Here is a 19698-nt window from a genome sequence, read left to right on the forward strand (position 1 = left end):
CAAATGAAAGAAGCGAAGGATGCTATCGAAACCTCCTTTCAGGACAATATAGAAAGTCAAAGCTTGCAACCAGGTGGAAAAGTACCGCATCGCAAACGATCAAGACTCCTTGACGAAGTCCGGGATGGTGACTCAGACAGTTCCACGGATGATGCATTTCTGGAACCCACGCCCCTAGCTGTCAATGATGCTGCGTACGAAGACGACTTAGATGGGGCTGTGGACGATTTAGGCTTCAAAATTGGGCGAATGCGACTAAGTGAGAGGATTGGGGGTTTGTACCGCCCACGAATAGCAGATGAGGTATGGTTATTATAATGGTGATGATTAGTTTACACTGGCTAATTCGCTCCAGATTCTGTCTTCTCTTGAGAACATTCCAAAGCGAGGTTCTTCAGTGATACCCCCAAGTCCGAGCCCAGGCTCGACTAAGGCATCAACAAAGCTTAAGCAATCTTCGTCAGCATCCCCAGTCGACTTTATCTTCAGCCTAGCCTCCCCTAGCACATCTCGAGTGGAGAATATTGTTTCTCGGAGTACCGCAGACAGGCTTCTTGAGCGTTATTGGGACTCTGTTCACCCGGTAGCCCGTATTCTGCATCGTCCTTCGTTTGCGCAACGATATGAAACGCTCTGGGAAGCTGTCGAGGATGGGTATCAAGAAAATCTTGCGCCTTCGCTAGTAGCAATTGTATTTTCGGTTCTCCTCTCGGCTGTGGTGAGCATGTCTGAAGCACAAGTGTGGGATTTGTGTCAACAGTCTCGAGAGGACTTGAGAAACAAATTGAAGCATGGAACCGAGACTTCGCTTAGCAGAGCTCAGTTGTTACATTCTTCAAAGGTCGAGAACTTGCAGGCATTTGTCGCGTACCTGGTAAGTTTGGCATTGACAGGACCTCTTTCCTTTGTTTGACCACTGGAAGACTGACTGGGATTATCTCTAGCTATCAATGTGTTCAGATGAAATTTGCCGTGCTCATTCGCTATTGACAAGTATGGCAATTCGCTTAGCAGAGTGCATGGGATTTCATCGTGATCCCTCGGAGTTTGGGTTCTCACCTCTAGAATGCCAAGTCCGACGTCTCATATGGTATCAAATCTGTTATTTGGATCTCAAGACAAGTGAGGTACAGGGGCCCCGGCCATATATCCATCATGATGGATACACAACACAAATACCAACTCCCGCAATAACATCAACGTGGAATGATATGGTTTTCTCCATGATCCGATTTGAATGCCAGGAAATGCAGCGAAAATGTCTTGTTTTACGCACCCGGGTTGATCAAAAAAGATTAGTCTTACGAAGGCAATCGCCAAAATTGAGGCTTTTCGGGTTCGTATGGATGCAAAATATGGCCCTTTACTAGACACAGCAACCCCAAGTCCAATGCAAAAAATGGCTCGACAGGTGATGAAGCTATTCACCAACCTCCTTTATCTGATCTCATTGCACCGTTATATGAATAGTGTGACATACAGGGTTCCTGATCGGCTGCGACAAATTGTTTTGAGCAAGGGAACCGAGGCATTGGAGGCTGCGATGGAGCTCGAAGTCTCCGACGATCTCAAGCAATGGTCTTGGTATTCGAGTGCCTATCAGCAGTATCATTCCGCATTCTTGTTGCTGGTGGAGGTTTTCACATTTCCACTACGCAGAGAGGCAAATCGCATTTGGAGATGTTTGGATTTCATCTTCGCCGATGTGCTAAGAGATATGCCCGCGCTGGACACAAATAGAAAGGCCTCAACGCCGCAAGATTTGATCACGCAACGAGATGTCAAGGCTCGGTTTCTACTGACCATGATCTGTGACAATATGCGAGCTTACCAGAAGTCAAGGGGATTAAAGGATCCGAGTCACTTCCAGGATTCGATGATTATACTCACTCCGCAGAAGCATGGAGACACTTCTGATCCTCGGATGCCTCTTAATTACGCCCATGGGGAGCCGGACATAAGAGATCCTCCTCAACAGCATCCCTCTATCTCTCAAAACCCGCAGTTTCCTCACCAAATGACCACAGAATCGGAAAATATCCCTTCTTTCTACATCGAGAACACCGGAGCTGAAGCTTTCCATATTCCACAGAACCTAGGTAATACAAGACGTGAATGGACCTCTTCATACGACCATCTTCCATCTTTGCCTCAAAATTACGAATCCCAATTCAATGGAGCAACCGATACTATGTATCCCCAAACCTTACATCCGGACTACCTTGCTCCCAGCTCAGGCTGGACGTCGAACGAACGCTCAACATACTCCGATAATGGTGAAATACAGAGCGAGGTTGCAGCTATAGACCCACAGATGCTCGAAATTGACTGGGTTAGTTCATTCATCCCAAATACCTTCAAACTTCTTCGGGGTGGTATACTAATAGAATACGAAGAATCTTTGGGACACTATTTTCCCACCTGGGAGCAATGACGGTAACTTGGATGTTTCTGACGATTTCATGTGGGAGTCAAATTACAATTAAATCCAGACTAGCTTTTTGTCTTTGTATATTCAAGATTTGTTTTGATACTGGCCCATGGACTGCTGGGTCTCGGTTAGAAGAAAATGGCATCTAAAGTACACTGGCCTATTCGAGTTAATCGGTGTGTGCCAAGCCGGGTTAATTTAAACAGGCGCTGCATTAGTTAGGAGGCACCGGTCTTCATAAATTACTCTTAGCTCTGAATGGCTGTTTCTTCAAGCTGTGATTTGACTTCCGGTCGGCTTTTATCCCCCTCAATCATGCAATTCTTGGAGAGCGGCTTAAATTCAACCCCACATCTGAGGCTTCTGACAGTTGCATGCCTTTAAAACGCAACCTGGGCCATCGTTTGTTTTCCGTCATTCACTTTTTTTTCTTTTTCTTTATCATCTAGCGTCTCTCTTTCTGGTGCATATCTATCGCATAAATTAGCAGATTTGACATAAACTCTGCGAGCCTTGAACTATGATGATCTCTCTATCGCGGGCCCTCCTGCTGACATGTTCAGTCGCTTGTCATGCCACCGCCCATTCCATTGACTCTAACTACCGAATCGATGTTCACTCCCACGCGATCCCAGATATTTGGAAGCAGGCAATGATATCAGCAGGTTTCCCGATCGAGAATGGTACTTTGTACAATGATGGCGCCCCGGTTCCCGATTGGTCGTTGGACACACATATTAGCTCTATGGACACCCTTGGAGTAAATTATTCGACTCTTAGCATCACTGCGCCCGGAGTTTCTTTCATCAGAGACGCTAAAAAGGCCAAGTCCTTGGCTCGGAAAATCAACTTGCTCCTTTACGATTACACGCAGGCTCATCCAACTCGATTGGGAGCACTGTGCCTTCTTCCTCTTCCTCATATCAACGAGGCAGTCAAAGAGCTTGAGGTATGATGCAATTCCATCAATTTTGCTTGGAGCACATTCTAATTTCTGGTCACAGTTTTGCCTGGATACCCTCAAATTTGCTGGCGTTGGGTTATATACTAATGCCAATGGCCTTTATCTTGGAGACTCAACCCTAGAGCCGATTTTCAAAGCCCTCGATAAGCGCGGCGCCGGTGTTTTTGTTCATCCAGCTTCTCCAACATGTACCTCTGTCGGTCTGGGCCATCCTATGCCTATGATTGAGTACCCGTTTGATACAGTGCGTGCTATTGAGAATCTACTTCTTACTGGTCAGCGTGCGAGATACCCGGATCTGAATATAATTTTCTCACATGGCGGCGGTGCGATACCATATCTTGCTACTCGCATTGCTGGTGTTGCAACACTTCCCTATGGAGGTGGAATAGCGTTTCCCGAATCTCTTGCCCAGCTTGCTGGATACTATTTCGACCTCGCAAGCGCGACCTCTGCTATCCAACTTGCAGCCCTAAAGAGTTTCATCGGCGCCAAAAGGCTCGTGACTGGAATTGACTGTAGGTTATGAGATCAATCGAGTCAGTTTATGCAAAGAAATGGCCTTGCTAACTTGATCAGATCCCTATGTCCCTCTTTCACAGGCACAGCCGGGGCTAGTCGGTATACAAACCAATGGCAACTTTACAGATAGCGAGATGGGGGAAATCCGATATCAAAATGCCTTGAATATTTTCCCTCGGATTGCTGAGGCCTTGAACATCAACTAAACAGATAGCCCTGTTCGGTACTACTCCGGGGTGGAATTCTGATCATCTACTCCATTCACATGGATACTACCAATCCTCCGCCATCGGCTGTTAGAACATCTGACCAACCTCTCCGTTGACATGGCACTTCTTTCCCCGTCAGAGCCCTACGACCGCTACAGCTGCAACTATTTAGCATCCACCGAAAATCCACAGTCTCTGATTACAAATTAAAGAAAGGCGATGTGTGATACCCACAGTCCGATTTGATTCGTTTAGCATATACCACGAAGTCTAATTCAAATTAAATCCATATTTCAATCTATTCCTCCAGTAGTGACCCAATCTTACAAGGCTCGAACTTTCCAAACTCCTCTGCAGGGGGTAGTTCGTTTTGTGTCCATCTGAGAACACCCGATCGGAGCCAATGGGCGTATGTATGCGGAACATCGTCCGATCCCTCGTGCCCTCTCCATAGAGAACCCAGTGTATCTCCAAGTACTCTCAGAATTAGACCATGCGCAAGCTTGAATGCAAAACTCTTGGCTAGGCACGCTTCCACAATTTCTCTGGCTTTTCTCTGGTCTTCGGACTCCTTTTCCCCATTCAGTGGCAGCGAGAGTGAAAGTAACTCGAAGGCCCGCGGTCCATCCCAGGAAGTCATATCATTGATTAATTGCGATCCGACCATGTAGTCCATTGCGTAGATATTTTTGGCGGAATATTCGGGTCCATTCCACTTCCCTTCAATATCAACAAGACTCATGACCAACGAAATCACTTGCCCTTGAATGATGTAGTCCGTGAGGATCTTGCTGGCTTCTTCGATGTCGATGTCTCTGCCATTCTCGTTGAATCCCTTGGGCGATCGTAGAATAGGGACACCTTTCAGCAAAGGGGAGTTCCACATTCCCTCTGTCGAAGTTTTGCCCTCCCATAATTTCAAGAAAAGCTGGTGGCAGCGTCGGAAAAATGGGTTATTGCGACTTGATCCCAGGAAGTAGTTGGTCAGGGCTACCCCATCAAATTTAAATGAAACAACTTCGTAAGGTGAAGCCTGGTTTCCAACGGTCGCATTCCAAAGGCGATCGAGATCCCCGATCATGATCAGACCCACATCAGCGTAGATGCCACCATACTTGACCAACAATGGGAATCGGACAAGATCAGAGGTGTGTTGGGCTGCGTGATGACCGGCGATTGTGCCCTCTGTGAAGGCTCGAGGAAATGTTTCGGGATCACTGGTATCGAGGAAGTTGGAGACGTTAAGCTCCGAGCCCGGGCAAAGATTGAGCACACGGATTACCCATCCTTGCTTTGAGAAGCGTCGATGCCATGCTCGGATATTGCGTTTCGTGTAAGGGTGCATGGTCTCATAACCAGAATGCCAGAAGAACCATGCATTTTTATCGTCTGAAATGGGCCGAGGGTGGTGGATATCGATGTCGACCTCCGAATCAGGGCGTAGGTCAACTTGATCGGAAGATAGAGTGTGCAGTCCCGTCGGACGCGGATATAAACTGGAATCCATGATGATGTTGATAGATTAAAAAGGCAGATTGGATGTTGAAATGAATTCAGGGATTGAACACCAATTTATATCATGTACATCAACAGTATGCGATGCAACAATATCTTGCATAGCCTCAGGTGTCAGCTTGACTCATCATGAATCCTGATGATTTTGGCGCACTGCGGGGCGAAAGCGGGCCTCAGCCCTGACGGGGAGAAGTAATTATTGGAGCCGGAGTAGATATCCGTATCTTCCCAGGTTACCACTTGAATCGTCCACAGTAGTTAATTCGTTATTGCTGAGACGCACATTTCGGGTTACATATTTTTGGTTACTGAGATAGTACTGGTACATACTCAGTTACCTACCTGGAGGTGAGAAAGTAGAATTATGACCTCCTCCTACTGTAACCCCCCCTCGTGCCCAAGTGGTTATACACACAAAGCACCTTTTTCTAAATACTAGTAGGCAGGATAGAGTGTTCAGATAGCCAAAGGGGGTGTCCACTTCGTAGTGCCTGCCAGATAATCCATTTACTAGTAGTCTGAATGCGGTATATCTCAAAAAAGTAAAGTAAAATGTGATTCGCCTTGAAAACAAACATGAATGACTATACAAACTGCCAGACTAGCGAGCAGAATTCTTCGTAACACATTACATTTTCATTTCTCGTCAAACAAGCACACTCGAGCCATTATTCTTCTTGCACCCACAAGCGTTCGCACCAGCCGCCACCTGCGACGGCGTTTGTGCGAAACTGGGAGGTACATCGAGCACAGGGTTTCGGTCAAAGAAGTGACGAGGACGCAGGAGCAATGTCATAGGCTCAGCCGGCATGATTGGGTAGTCCTCTGGTGCAGGGAAATGGGTCAGACCGAAAGTGTGCCACAAGACGACATCGGTATTGTCGATGGAAGTGTTGGGTCCGGAGGCTTCGATCCATGCCGGAATACCTTGGGATGGCTCGCCAGATGTCTGTGGGACGTGGCGACCAGCGGGGTGGATTTCATCGTCGGAGTCTGTGAGGACTTTGTTAGCAAATGAAGGGAGATCTGTTTGTAGAATTTGGAACGGTGCTTACATTTGGTGACGTGAACGGCATGACGAGCAAAGCCAGCTCGCTTCCAGACAAGACTGCCTTCCTTAGGTAGGAGTGGCGGCACCTCACGGCTAACCAGCTTATAGCAGACGGGCTTCTTGCTGTAGGGGTTAAGCTTGTTGGTATTGGCCATTTCCCAAGTTCGGCTAGTGGAACCATCATAGTCGGACATCGCCTCAAGCGGCGTGTTGAACTTGGTCTTCTTAGCGTAGAAGGCGTTACCGTATGGGTTCTCTGCGCTTCCGACCTCGCCAGATCCGCGGACGGCGTCGACCTGGAAGACTGTGTTGTCCGGACCATCGATGTTGGGATCGACGCGGAGGCAGAACAGATGCTGGTGATTGTGTGCGTTGACACCGGGGTAGACTTCGGTTCCCCAGCCCTTGGTGTCCTCGCCAGGGTTCATCGCGTATGTGTTCAAGATACCGGTCAACTTGATCTCCAACTGGACAGTACCGTCCTGGTGGAAAATCCAGTATACGCAGTATTCATAGTTGGCCGCGGTGAAGATGTGCGAAATAATTAGCTTCCGGCCGCGGGTAACAATAGTTGACTCGTCACGGAAGTCGGTGTGCTTGAAGAGAATTCCAGCATCCTCCTCATGAATGCAAATTGCGTTCTTGATAATTGTCGAGGCACCGGCGCGGTTCACAAAGGCGGCATCCATATAATGAATGGCACCCTTGCAGTCGCAGCCCAGGGCGAGACTGTTGGTCATATACCCACCACCATACTCACCGAGATCAAAAGCGTGCTTTCGCTGGTGAGGGTGCTCGGGGTTACCATAAGGAACAACCATCTCCGCAAGGGAGAGTCGCCAGAAGACCGGGCGGACATTGCCCTTGTCGTTGAATGTGATATTGTTCAGTACGATACCCTCGCGGTAATTAAATCCAACGTGGATATTCCAGTTTTGCCAGTCAATACTTCGGCCATTTACCTGGAAGGAAACTCCCTCTGGTTGGGTAATGTGGATAGGCTTGATATCGGTGCGGTAGCCGCCCTGCTTCTCAATGGACTCGGGGTGATAGTTATTGGGAGCTGCCTTGTTCACAGGTCTCCGTACTGGAGGAACATCAATGTGTATGATCCTCTTCTCCTCTGAATTATAAATGGGACAGAAGTCCAAGGGGTAATTGTACTGAGAGTCGTCGACATGTGGGCGGTAGTACATGAGAGCCTGCTGCAGTCGAACTCCCGTGCCAAAGCGCTCATCGTATCCAATTGTCCAGGCTAGAAATGATAGTCAGCAACCAATGCCTTGATTATCGGAATCTTTCAAACGGGTTGACTCACGATCACAGTACACCTTGTCCATATCCTGGGGCGGAATACCGATAATACCGCATTGCTCAATGACCTTGGGGTCCTTTCGCACAACATGCTCGACCTCCTGAAGATCCTCCATTGTAATCAATGGCTGAGCGTCGGGTGTGTGGCTCCAGCTTATGATCTTGTTCTGGTCCAAGTCCACCACGCCATCGTACAGCTTGCCGCCAGGCGCAATAGCCACCACATCGGCCATACGAGCTGGGCGCTTTGTCGTCTCTGGGCTAGCGACCCAGGCCATCATCTCAGCCTTTCGAGGCTCGTATAATGTGACCGCATTAAAGTTGAGTTTTCCATGCTCTCTCCGGATCAGACTGACAGCAGCATCAATCTCCGACGTGGACAAGGGATCCAACGGATGAGGAGGAGGTGCAGTCGCAGTGACCTGGTGGGTCAACTGCTGGAGTCGGTCGAGAACCATGCCGGGTTGTTTGCTGTTTTTGACTAGATCGAACGAAGCAGTGTTTTTGTGTAGTATAGTCTGGATCTAAGAATAGAAGTATTCCGGTGAAAGATGTAACAAATGTTGAATCCAAAGACGAATACGATTGAGGATAATTTCTGGGCAATGAGCACAGGGAATTTAGTATTTAAATGCATCTGCAGCAGCCCCTCATAGACCCATAGACCGCTTCTACCTGCTGCAGCGTCATTAGATACACGCATCCGTTATCCGAGTGCGAGACGTGTGGAACAGTGCAAATGTGGAGGCCGGATCCCTTCTCCCGATTAGGAATGGTGGGGTATATATCCCACCGTTCAAAAGGGAAGCTCGATGCTTGTCACCGATAGACGAAGATCCGTGGACATGAAGATTGTATGTTTTCCCATTATTCATCGCTTCTGCTCACCACTCGGATTAACTGTGGGTAACTGTGCAGTGTTCGCATTCCGCTGCTCAATGTGGGAACATACTAGTAAAGCCCTTGCCTCCCAGGAGGAGTGCTAATTGGACCACCCTTTTTTAGTTGGACCATCCCCCCCCTGTCGCACTTTTGCTACTTGGACCATAGTCTTGCGTAGCCTAGACTAGTATTTATACGTCGTTAGGAGTTGTGGACGAACCGAAAAAAAGAAGCAACTAAAGTATTGTATTGGGTGCCAGACGTCATACAAGCAAGAATAAAAATAATAATCATGCCTGGGCAGCAATCGTGGATTACCCAGCTAGCAGCGCTCAAATGACCCTAGTGACATGTATAACTGGATGGTAGCTAATGCACTGAATGAATACTTCACGCCGAACGATATCTCAAAGAACCGAGCTATAATAATAGGAGAAACCGCATTCCGAACCCCTGTGTAAACGTAAGTAAGTATTTCCATGGATATTTCAACTTAATTGACAATATGAGAGACACACCTTAGGCTTTGCAAGAAATAGAAGAAGACTCCTGTGCTGTATCGCTAACTTGTGCAGATATTCTCAACCGTGCCTTGATCGCTTTGTTGGGCTCGGATTATCGTCCACACTTTTCTCTCCGAAATCATTCGCCATGTGTCTCTTGAATGGAGGTTTCATCCCTGAATTACCGAAGTCCGGAAAGTCATCGACTAAGGTATTTCTGGGTGGTTCAAGTTCCGTCATCTCTCGATTGGGGGCTGCAATTCTCGCATCAGGACCTTGCATCTTGTCATTGAAAAAGTAAAGTTGTTGAAGCTCAACAAGCTGCTCGCGGATCTCTCGGGGGAGCATGTTGGACTGAACAGTGCCGAGTACATGGATCGCACGGCGTATCGCGTACATCGGTTCCCCGTGCCAAGTCTTCAGGGCATTGGGATTTGGGTCTCCATTCGACTTCAAACTGAAGTAAACTTTACGATAAAGCCCACCTTTCGCACTAGGCGGGACTTTCTGTTGATCCACTTGATATTGGCGGTATTCTTCTGCCGTGGGGACTTGACGAGCTCTCTCTGATGCATTGCGCTCCTCTGCATCACGCTTTTCGTATTCGATGAAGTAGTTGAGATCAGCTGGGAAAAACGCAAGCCCGGGGTCGAAACCGTCGTCGAAGGAACCGTGGCAGTTTGCGCACATGATTATTCCATTGGAGGAATCCCTGTGCTGGAAGTTCGGAGGAAATGCATTAGCGGCAATCCATCTCTTGGACTAAACGAGCCAGAATTAGTATATTACCAGCTGGATACAGTTTGCAGCGAGAATTCCATACCTGTCTATCTGCTATTCCGATGACATGGCAATGTTGAATAGCACGGTCGATATTGCACATCCAACACTCATCTCCGGGATTGTCTCCAGCCATGCGCGCTATGGCAGATTTCGTGAATTCCGAACCGTAGCGACCCCGGGAGCTTTGACCGGAGCGTGGTATGGACCATTGTGGAGTGGGGTGATTCGAGAGGGAGTCCAACGGGGAGAGCGTTTCAAGGGTTTTTGTTTTAGACTCGATGTATGAAGATGGCTCCGTGCCTGCAAAAGCAACCGTTTTCGGAGTCCCCGACATATTTTCAGGCCCCTCATGGGTAAAGAAACTGGAAATCAAGTGGGAATCATCAGTCCGGTCGCAGAGCTCTTGTAACCACTCCTCAAGACGGTCTCTTGTAAGTTCTCCGTTAGAAAGCGCCATTCTGTGGAAGGCGTGACTGTCGAGGGGATGAAGTGAGAGGAAGGTGAGATGAAATTCTCGATGTCGATGAGGAAGGTGTCCAGCGGAGTGTTGACTGCAAATTTGACTTCGATCTTTGTTGGTACCGCTCCAAACTTCAAAGTATAACTAGTAGACTGACCTTTTTCATAATATCAGAATTTTTTGAGTAATAGGGTCAATAGCTCACTAAAAGGTAGAGGCTTTGCCCACTCGAAGTGTGTAGTAAGAGCCACGCCACTAGGAGCAATGGGACCATCTAACAACCCTAGGTTTGATAGTAAGCCGCGAGAAACCCCTGGAGACTTGTGACCTGAGTTCCTGGGGGGCGAGATTTGGAAGAGGAGAACTTCGAATCCGACAGCAGAAAAGAATGAGAATGACCGCCATGAAGTAAGCAATGAACTTGAAATGAGGGCTGTTGGCGCGGGAGCCCTGAATATTTACAAGTGTTGACGCGGGAGTGTTGACGTGAATCGAGGCGAGGCAACTGCGGCGTCGATTGAGGTCTTCATGTTGGGTTACATCCACTTTATTTCTGAAAACTAGTAGCACAGTTATTACAGTTATGGCACATCCAGTGCTCACCAAACTTGAATGAATAGAATGTTATTTACCTCTAGTAAATAAAGTTTTGTTGGGTAGAATTTACGAGGCGCTACCGACGAGAAGAAAAAAAAACATAAGACGTATGAGCAGACCCATTGTAAGCAAACTCCAGGTCTACCTATAAATTTGACAGTATAGAACGAGACCACAGCGAAAACAGGCAAAGGCCATAGCCTGAACGCCTTGCAGATGGAATTCAGATAGCACAGCCAAATAAAAGAGAAAACACCATACACCCCCTTTGCCCACCCAACACCCCCCAGGCGCAAGAGAGATCCCGAAAAGTGGGATTCATGCAAACGACAGGCGAGAGAAGACAATGCCGAAGATCGAGAAAAACCAGCACGATGTCCTCGTGCCTATGTACATCATCATATCGTATCAGACTTCCACCTCCAGCCTATCTTGTCTAAGACAGGCTATGTTTCCGTCCGTCCTCTATTTCATGATTTACCGGCGGCGAACCCGGTCGGTGTCGGGAAGCCATGTTGCGGCGTGTGGGCACCGGTCCCGATATGCCCTGTGTTGGGGGTGCTGGGGGTACCAGAAGCTGAATAAATAGATGCTCCGTTCAAGTTCGGTGTTTGCTGAGCCATATGGTAGCTCATTGCAGGCATTTGTCCATTCAATCCCCAGATCTGCCCAGAGTATTTGCTGTCGTCAATTAAGCCGTTGAAGACCAACTGGCGCATCTTCCAGTAAATTTCGCCAGTGACGAGGGAATCGGAGCCAGCTTGGTGGGCGATCCCAACGCGCTTGACGCCCAGCTCATCCGCGATATCCTGCAAACCAGACTTTTGGCCAAGATTTGTGAGAATCTGCGCAGCAGCTTGAGTGAGGGGAGAGTCATTAACGGCCTGGTTGCGGCCAGCGTGTTTCATGAGGTACTTGATATCGTAGAGGGAGGGGAAAAAGATGGTAAGAAGCTTGTGAAACTCCTCTTCGTTCTCGGGCAGGGCTGTGCAAAGCATAATCTTCATCAAGTATCCGAAATCGTAGCCGGAGTGGAAGGAGACCCAGTGAACGTCATCCAGCAGAACCAGGCCAGAACTGATCAGCAAGGAGCCAAACTCAAAGGGATCAATTCCATTCTTATCGTGCATGTTGAAATCGATTCCAGATTTAGCAAGCATAGTGGTCGAATCTTGGGCGTACATATCGTTTTCCAATGAGAAGCGGAAGTTGAATTGCCATGTGCAAGGTGCGGGCATGCCGTAAGGTTGGCCATTTGCGTCTGTCCCAGATAGCGGGGGCACTTCCCCATCCTCATTGAACAGTGTAATACCCAACTGGATCATCTTTAACAAGTCGACGTTGCATCGGAGGGTCTGGTAGTGGTAGTCTGCCTTATTCGTGAACTGGCCGATCGGTCGTGCGACGATTCCTGGAAACTCGGTATCCTTGGCGGTTGTTAGCACCATGGATTTTCGTGGCTCCAAACTGACGAGGAAGTACTGCTGAAGCAACAGTCTCGCCCCGCGTCGCGCAAATCGCCCATTCTTACCATGCTGATGTAAGGGTATTTATCCACCAACGACCTCAACACGGCCATCTCGTGGGCCAGGTTGTGCTTCCACACATCTCGTATACGCGATTTTACCGCACCGGTCTTCGAGTCGAGAGCTAACCGTCCATCGTGTCCCTGGTGTAGTTGCTGTTGTTGCATCTGAGCTCCACGCGCGAAGCCCATCTGAGCGGCATGGCTAGCAAGACCGGTGCCACCACCATCACCTCCAACACCAGCAAAGCCAGCAGCTGACATACCGTTGGCCATACCAGCACCAGAGAGAGTGAAGGGGTTCATATTGGTGTTGGGATTCCCAGCGAAACCGGGGTGGCCACCGAGTGAAGGGGGCGGGAGGGCGTTTGCTGATTGTGGGTGATGTTGGGACTGAAGTTGAGCTTGTTGGAGGGAATATGGGGCGGCTAGACCAGAAGGCCCGTATCTGCCGACGGGGGGTGGCATTGTTGGAAGATGAGGCGCATAGAGGGAGTGTCCAGGTCAGTTTCGGCGGCCCTCGACCGTTCGGACGTGGGAGCTACGGCCCCGCCGTATCGGGACTAGCGTGCCAAGCCCAGCAGTTCACTGAGGTGCACCTCATTCAATTCCCTCCCTCTAAATGGTAGACTCCCTCTCGTTTCAGTCCCCCTTCAATTCACCCACAATGCCTGCCCGGAACGTTACCGGCTTCGATATCACTCAGCTCAAGGCTGCGGCCCACCCCAACTCCATTTGGGCCAAGCGCGACCCCTGGGCTCGCAAGTACGACCTTCCCCGTGACGACTACACCCGCTTCTGAAACCCCGATACTGACCATTGAACAGTGAGGCCTGGCGCTATTCCGGTCCCTTCAGCCGCTGGAACCGATTCAAGGGTCTTTTCCCCGGTCTCGGTATCGCCACTGTCGCCTTCACTGCCTACTGCGCATACGAGCACTTCTTCTTGAAGGATGACCACCACGGTGACGCCCACCACGGCGAGGCCCACCACTAAATGATATCACCTCAAGCGAATGCATGGAAGGGTCGTCAACGGACCGGCGATTGTTTGGAGGACAAATACCCCAGAAGATGAGATGCGCCCGTCTCATCCCGGCGAATGACAAAAACTCGAAAACGTTTCGATGGTGGCAGCCACGACTTCCATCATTGGGAAGAGAGGGCAACCCTGGGTCCTCGTGGTTACATCACTTTCTCTTCTCTAGAGACATAGCTTGCAGAAAGTAGTCCGCGAGAAGCGTGTTGGGTGGATTTGTCGGATGTACATAGACTATGTTCAATTACCAAGATGTTTCTTTTTACCGTTTCAACCAATGGCTGTGCTGCAATTGCTCAGCATCGGCGAATCACTTTTACTTGATTTCGGTGTAGGTCTTTTACTTATTCATAACAGGGATTGCTATTACAACCGTGGATTTTGGGGAATGCCTCGTCTATAGGTATAACATGATATCATAAATCGCATCCGATCTCCCCCGCAATAACGGACGAGACGGTTTGTTTTTTTTTGTTTCTCTCGCCGAGTGAGAAACCCGAATCTACTCATCCTCAAACACGAGAGTGACACCATCATCGCCCGCAGTGACAATACGCTTGCCGTCGAAGCCCTGGACAAAGCCCATGATGCCTCCTGCCTGCTCACCCTCCTCAGTCTCGGAGAGACCCAAGTGTCCCTTCCACTCCTTCAACAAACCCTGGCCGGCAGCAGTGGTTCCACCCCGGGCGTCCCACCGGCGGACAACTCCATCTAGTCCAACGGTGGTGAGCAACCAGGGCCGACCCTGGGCAGTACCAGCGCGAGGGGCAGCAGGGGCCCGGCTTTGCAGGAACTCAACCTTGACGACAGCGCTGCCCTCATGAGCCTCCCGGACGTGACGACGAACGGCAAATCGGTGAGCAGCATCATACAGAGCAATAGAGCCATCGACCGAACCCGCAGCCAGAAGAGTCAGCGGGGGCTGGGAGAAAGACAGAGTCTCAATGCCATCAGATTGGGCCTGAAGACCGGCAATGATTGTGCCCGCAGCAGAGGCAGTCGCTGATTGAGACGCCTTGCCCTTCGCAGCCTGTGGGGCACCGGCAATGCGAGGCAGACCGACAACCTTGATATGACCCTCAGCACCACCAACAGCAGCAATACCACCACCCGGTGAGATAGCAATGGAATAGAGACCGCCCTCAACAGCGAATCGCTGATCCTCCGCAGTCAACGCGACAACGCAGTTGGTGCCGGGCGAGGGGGCGATGCCAGCCGCGGCAGCAGCACCGAACACATCGTAGACATAGAAGCTTCCGTCCTCGGAGACAGTCGCCAGCAGATTTCCATCCGCCGTCCAGGCACCAGCCGTGCATGAAGCAGTGTGCTGGAAGAAAGTCTGGATGATGGAAATGGGCTGGGAATCGGTATGATCGATACGGAAGACCCAAGCGCTACCATCGTTGGCGCCCATGGCGATGACATTGCGTGTCTCATCCCTGCCTTGCTGGTAAGGACAGACAGACACCCAGTTGATTTCCTCCACTTCCTGGGCCTCGGCCACGAATTCCCACGCAAGGCCCGTCTTCTGGGGTGTCGAGTCCCGCCATGCGCGGAGCTTGCCGTCCAAACCTGCCGTCATGACGTACTCGCCCGCAGGCTCTAAGAAAGCGACCGCGTTGACGGTGTCGGTGTGTCCATCCAGTTTTGCGAGGGGGGTTCAGCGATGAGCGCTCGCGGGGCTGGGGGTTTGATTCATAGCTTGAGGGGAGAACGGGCCGCTCGGCGGGTGTTGAGTCGAAGATGTAAGCTGTGTCATCGCCGGCGCCGGTGATGACGATGTTGTTATGAATTGGATGTTGTGCGATGCAGAAGACAGAGTCTGAGTGCGAGTCGAAGTGTGCGGCCGAGTCGTTCTGGAAGACGTGCTCCTCGTAGTCCATGTTTTGATCCTCTTCTTCGCCATCGGACTCCATGGGGTGGTCGTCATCCTGAGTGAAGACTTCCTCTCCCTCACCGGCACCCAGGAATTCGTCCTGCTCGTTCTGCTGGTTGAGGTCTTGCGCCGACATCTTTGAAGAGTGCTAGTTATAGCTCGATGGTTTTCTATACAAGGAGGATGTCGAGATAGAAAGACCGGGGTATGGCGATAAATTGAGAATCAACCCTCGTAGGAGCTGACCTTTTATAAAAAGATAAAGATATTCAAGCAACTTCCTCTCGTTGATCGTATAGCGTGGAAGGTCAGCGAGCTCGAGATGGATCTTTTTTTTTCTGTCAGTCTCCCCCGCTTAGAAATCCGCATCCCCCGCGGCAGGCAAACACTGCAAACTCGATTTATCAGCCACTTATCTCCGATACCATAACTATGCCTTCAGGTTTGTCGACATACTCCGTATTTACGTGGTGAAACGGAGGGAACAAGTGCCCCAGCATTGAATTTGAATAGAAAAAGATAAGATTCTGAGGCAGACCCGATATCTATCTCGAAAATGACGTAGATTCCAAGGTTCATGCAGGTAAAAGTATCAAGATCGACGTTTAAATGGTCCGAGTCCACCCTATCAACATCTACCTTTGCATAACTACTAGTTAAATAACTACTACATAGTAGTACCGCAGTTAACTATACAGTGAGTACAAGCATGATCAGCATTCCAAGGTTTATTAGGAAGCTAATGTATTCAAGAAAGATATTTAAATAGTAATATGTAGTATGTTTATATTCTATTGGTTGTAGAAATCCTACTTTATCGTACTAGCAGTAGTATATAACATGATACTCGGCCAAACAGGTCTCTAACCTCTTAGCTGAGGCTCACAGTTTCGAACCGGCCTTTCTACGAGCCTCCTTCTCCTGGTCACGAATCAATCGTCTCAGAATCTTACCACTTGGGCTCTTGGGAATGACATCAACAAATCGAACTCCTCCCTTCAGCCACTTATGGCGAGCCTTGTGATCTTCGACGTGCTTCATGATAGATTTGGTAACGGCCGCATCGTCGGAGCTCGCAGAGGGCGACTTGACAACAATAGCCTTAGGGACTTCGCCCGCGGCGTCGTCGGGAATACCGACGACAGTGCAGTCGGCCACATCGGGGTGGGCAAGGAGGTGAGCCTCGAGCTCGGCGGGTGCAACTTGGAGCCCCTATCGTACACGAGTTAGTCATGTCTACCACGGATTGACTGCGCCTTATTAGTTGAAACCCACCTTAACCTTAATCAATTCCTTGATGCGGTCCACAATGAAGACGTGTTCATTTCCCTTGGGCCCGCGACGAACAACCGCCTCATCACCCGTACGCATCCATCCATCTTCGAAAGTTTCCTTGTTCGCTTTCTCGTTGTTGAGATATCCTAGCACCACACTTGGGGATCGGACGACCAATTCGCCGGGTGTGTCGTAGCTGGTGATTTCTTTGCCCTCTGCGGACATGATGCGTGCCTCGAATCCAGGGATCAGGCATCCTGATGAGCCGAAGATAATATCCGAGGGGTGGGTCGAGCTGACGACAGTGCATGTCTCAGTCAAGCCTATCTCAAATTTAGTTTTGCATTTTCAGGACTTTAGGACTGAAATTCTTACCATATCCTTGTCGGATGTCGACATTAGGGTAGGCTTTCTGGAAATCGGTGGCTGTCTCCATTCCGAGCGGCGCCGCGCCAGTGAAGAGGCTCTTGACGGAGCTTAGGTCATATTTCGAGCACTCATCGTGAAGTCGCAACATATTAATGATGATAGGGGGAACCTGGGCATAATTAGTCGCCCATCGATTAACTTTTTGGGTTAATTCAAAAGAACTCACCAGGAATAGCCCTGTGATCTTGAAGGTTTGGATAGCGTTTAGGTAAGAGCTCATTTCGAATTTGGGAAGAATGATAGTCTGATCGCCGCGGTAGGCGCCTGCATGGCAGATAACTACTAGGGAGTAGATGTGGTTTTGCGGCAGCAGACCCAATCCAATCTCCGAGTATACAGCCCGTCCATCCGTGGGCGGAGTTGCGTCACGATGTTCCTTTTCGAAAGCCTTGATCTGCAAAGTGTTGGCAATCACGTTGCGGTGGGAAATCATGACACCTTTCTATACATGGCGATACATTAGCAAAGTACCCTCAGGCGGTGTCTTTCGACTGTTAATCATACCGGCAAGCCCGAAGTTCCACTCGAATAGCATAGGAATGCAGTGCGGCGTGCGCCTTCTCCAGGCCCCCAATTTAGTTCATCTACCGGAGGTAGTGACTTTCCGCTCTCGAGAATATCCGCAATGGTCTTGTATTCTGTCGGGGGCTGAGACTTTCCAAGTATCACCTGCGGCACATCAATCAAGTAGATCTTACTCTTGGGCAGATTGGCCATAGAGGCCGCCTCTAGAGCCACTGGAAGCAGGGGGACGCAGGTGAAAAGAGCCTTTGCGCCAGAATCCAAGATCTGATGCTTCAACTCGGCGGCCGAGTAGGCGGCATTGGCAGGGGAGACGATTCCTCCGAGTCGGTGAACCGCCCAAAAAAAGGGCAGGGAGTCGATCTACCAAGTATACGCAGGCATGGTCAGTTCTGTTTTCCCAATTCGCCAAGCACCGCCATAGGCAAACGTACCGTGTTAACGCAGAAAACCGCCAAAGTCTTATCCCATTCCGAGCCTTGATTCGCCTTCCAGCCAAACTCCTTCGCCAGACCCCGCGCAATCCAATCGACTCGGTCGACGACTTGGCGCGAAGAGTATGTCTGGCCAGTCAGGCCGCAGGTATAGGGGTCCCGAGAGTGTTGGTGGGCGACGCGGCCATACTTCTCATTGAGCATGAATTCGCTGATGGGAATGTTGTCGGGGATTGGCTCCAACTCGCCAAACTTCTTGTCGGGTAAGAAGACCATTGTGGTTTGTGATTATGTGTCGATGGACCTTTGGCGTAATTGCCGATGAGGAGAGAATGGGAAAAGGGGGAGAATGTGGAAAAGAGGGAGAGGGTAGGGTAGTTGGTAAAAGGTAGACCGAACGGCCCGAGTGGAAATGTGGAGCAACTGGAGTAGAAGCACGGTCTAATTTCAAATTTTGGACAGACCGAGGGGCAGGACGAAGATCGGCGGAGAAATGGAGAAAAGAGTAGGTCAAGGTCTAGAAGTGAAATCACCTCGAGGGGGGACGGGGACTTTTTCAAGTTGACAAGTTGAACCCTTAGAAAGGCCAAGGAAGGAGGAAGTTGTGAAAGTCCGGGGGGAAGACCGCGGGTGCGGGGAAGCTCAGCCTCGGCATCTTTTCTACACACTACTAGGAGTCGATACATTGGCATACTAGTTAGAATGCACTACATGCGAGTTAATCTACTAGTTTTAATCCACTAACTAGTATTAGATTGCCGAGGGCGGTATACCGAGTTGGTGATATAATACTAGGAGTATACTGCTACTACCGACCCGAATTTGGAATAACCGAGTCTTGTCGGTGAATTTCTCGGGCTCAACAGAATTACCGACACCTCGGATGTTCCGCGTCCACGGGGTTCCGGAAAAAGGGCTGTCTCCCAGCTACAAGAGGTACTAGTAGTTTCTAGGTATAACTTAAAAGATACTCTAAATATTCAACAACTCGGATGACCTAGGTCTACCTACTACTAGTACTACCCACGCTATAACCAATTAACTAGGTAACTATATATTTCCCGTAACTCACACTACAGAGGCCCTGGAGGTCGATGACGTCGATACCTCCAGGGCTGGCATCACCTTTGGAAGATCATAATGGAGTAGTAGTACTAGTACTACTAGTATTATAATATTATCCATGGATACTACTACTGCTAGTATAGGTGTGCCTATTGCCAGCCCTGGAGTGTCCTGTATTACCCTCGAGGGCTCGAACCACCCACTAATCCTCAATAATCCCCGATTGGCCGGATTTCACCATCATGGAGGATCAGCTCAGCTTGCCCACTTCGGGCATGGTGACTGGCGAAATCCGACTGGAAA

The 19698-nt window shown here is 49.6% G+C and overlaps 9 protein-coding genes across 9 annotated transcripts; 3 read left to right on the plus strand and 6 right to left on the minus strand.

Annotated features, from left to right (window-relative positions):
- Nucleotides 1-3: 3 nt before the first annotated feature.
- N7533_006049 (fungal specific transcription factor domain-containing protein) lies at nt 4-2486 on the plus strand (the record flags this gene model as incomplete). The annotated part of the gene is given in 5 exon segments (XM_057102699.1): nt 4-303; nt 356-874; nt 945-1280; nt 1295-2332; nt 2397-2486. 5 exon segments carry the CDS (start codon nt 4-6, stop codon nt 2484-2486), a joined length of 2283 nt encoding a protein of 760 aa, XP_056962329.1.
- A 465-nt stretch (nt 2487-2951) lies between these two features.
- On the plus strand, nt 2952-4123 carry N7533_006050 (amidohydrolase family protein; the record flags this gene model as incomplete). Its single annotated transcript, XM_057102700.1, has 3 exons — nt 2952-3380; nt 3436-3913; nt 3975-4123. The coding sequence occupies 3 exons, from the start codon at nt 2952-2954 to the stop codon at nt 4121-4123; spliced, it is 1056 nt and encodes a 351-aa protein (XP_056962330.1).
- A 301-nt stretch (nt 4124-4424) lies between these two features.
- N7533_006051 (glycosyltransferase) lies at nt 4425-5633 on the minus strand (the record flags this gene model as incomplete). Its single annotated transcript, XM_057102701.1, has 1 exon — nt 4425-5633. One exon carries the CDS (start codon nt 5631-5633, stop codon nt 4425-4427), a length of 1209 nt encoding a protein of 402 aa, XP_056962331.1.
- A 654-nt stretch (nt 5634-6287) lies between these two features.
- On the minus strand, nt 6288-8464 carry N7533_006052 (peroxisomal copper amine oxidase; the record flags this gene model as incomplete). The annotated part of the gene is made up of 3 exons (XM_057102702.1): nt 6288-6634; nt 6697-7947; nt 8011-8464. The coding sequence occupies 3 exons, from the start codon at nt 8462-8464 to the stop codon at nt 6288-6290; spliced, it is 2052 nt and encodes a 683-aa protein (XP_056962332.1).
- A 1005-nt stretch (nt 8465-9469) lies between these two features.
- N7533_006053 (uncharacterized protein) lies at nt 9470-10631 on the minus strand (the record flags this gene model as incomplete). The annotated part of the gene is made up of 2 exons (XM_057102703.1): nt 9470-10153; nt 10215-10631. 2 exons carry the CDS (start codon nt 10629-10631, stop codon nt 9470-9472), a joined length of 1101 nt encoding a protein of 366 aa, XP_056962333.1.
- A 1070-nt stretch (nt 10632-11701) lies between these two features.
- Nucleotides 11702-13224, minus strand: N7533_006054 (CCR4-NOT core DEDD family RNase subunit POP2; the record flags this gene model as incomplete). Its single annotated transcript, XM_057102704.1, has 2 exons — nt 11702-12658; nt 12763-13224. The coding sequence occupies 2 exons, from the start codon at nt 13222-13224 to the stop codon at nt 11702-11704; spliced, it is 1419 nt and encodes a 472-aa protein (XP_056962334.1).
- Nucleotides 13225-13423: 199 nt separating this feature from the next.
- N7533_006055 (NADH dehydrogenase [ubiquinone] 1 beta subcomplex subunit 3) lies at nt 13424-13752 on the plus strand (the record flags this gene model as incomplete). The annotated part of the gene is made up of 2 exons (XM_057102705.1): nt 13424-13521; nt 13584-13752. The coding sequence occupies 2 exons, from the start codon at nt 13424-13426 to the stop codon at nt 13750-13752; spliced, it is 267 nt and encodes an 88-aa protein (XP_056962335.1).
- A 544-nt stretch (nt 13753-14296) lies between these two features.
- Nucleotides 14297-15806, minus strand: N7533_006056 (uncharacterized protein; the record flags this gene model as incomplete). The annotated part of the gene is given in 2 exon segments (XM_057102706.1): nt 14297-15396; nt 15410-15806. 2 exon segments carry the CDS (start codon nt 15804-15806, stop codon nt 14297-14299), a joined length of 1497 nt encoding a protein of 498 aa, XP_056962336.1.
- A 746-nt stretch (nt 15807-16552) lies between these two features.
- Nucleotides 16553-18606, minus strand: N7533_006057 (acyl--CoA ligase; the record flags this gene model as incomplete). Its single annotated transcript, XM_057102707.1, has 6 exons — nt 16553-16882; nt 16946-17268; nt 17321-17483; nt 17541-17816; nt 17879-18259; nt 18331-18606. 6 exons carry the CDS (start codon nt 18604-18606, stop codon nt 16553-16555), a joined length of 1749 nt encoding a protein of 582 aa, XP_056962337.1.
- Between the last annotated feature and the right edge of the window lie 1092 nt (nt 18607-19698).

The sequence above is a fragment of the Penicillium manginii genome (assembly GCF_028828005.1).
Source record: "Penicillium manginii strain IBT 31320 chromosome Unknown utg000004l:1.0-7231830.0:1.0-7236170.0, whole genome shotgun sequence".
Classification (NCBI taxonomy): Eukaryota; Fungi; Ascomycota; class Eurotiomycetes; order Eurotiales; family Aspergillaceae; genus Penicillium; species Penicillium manginii.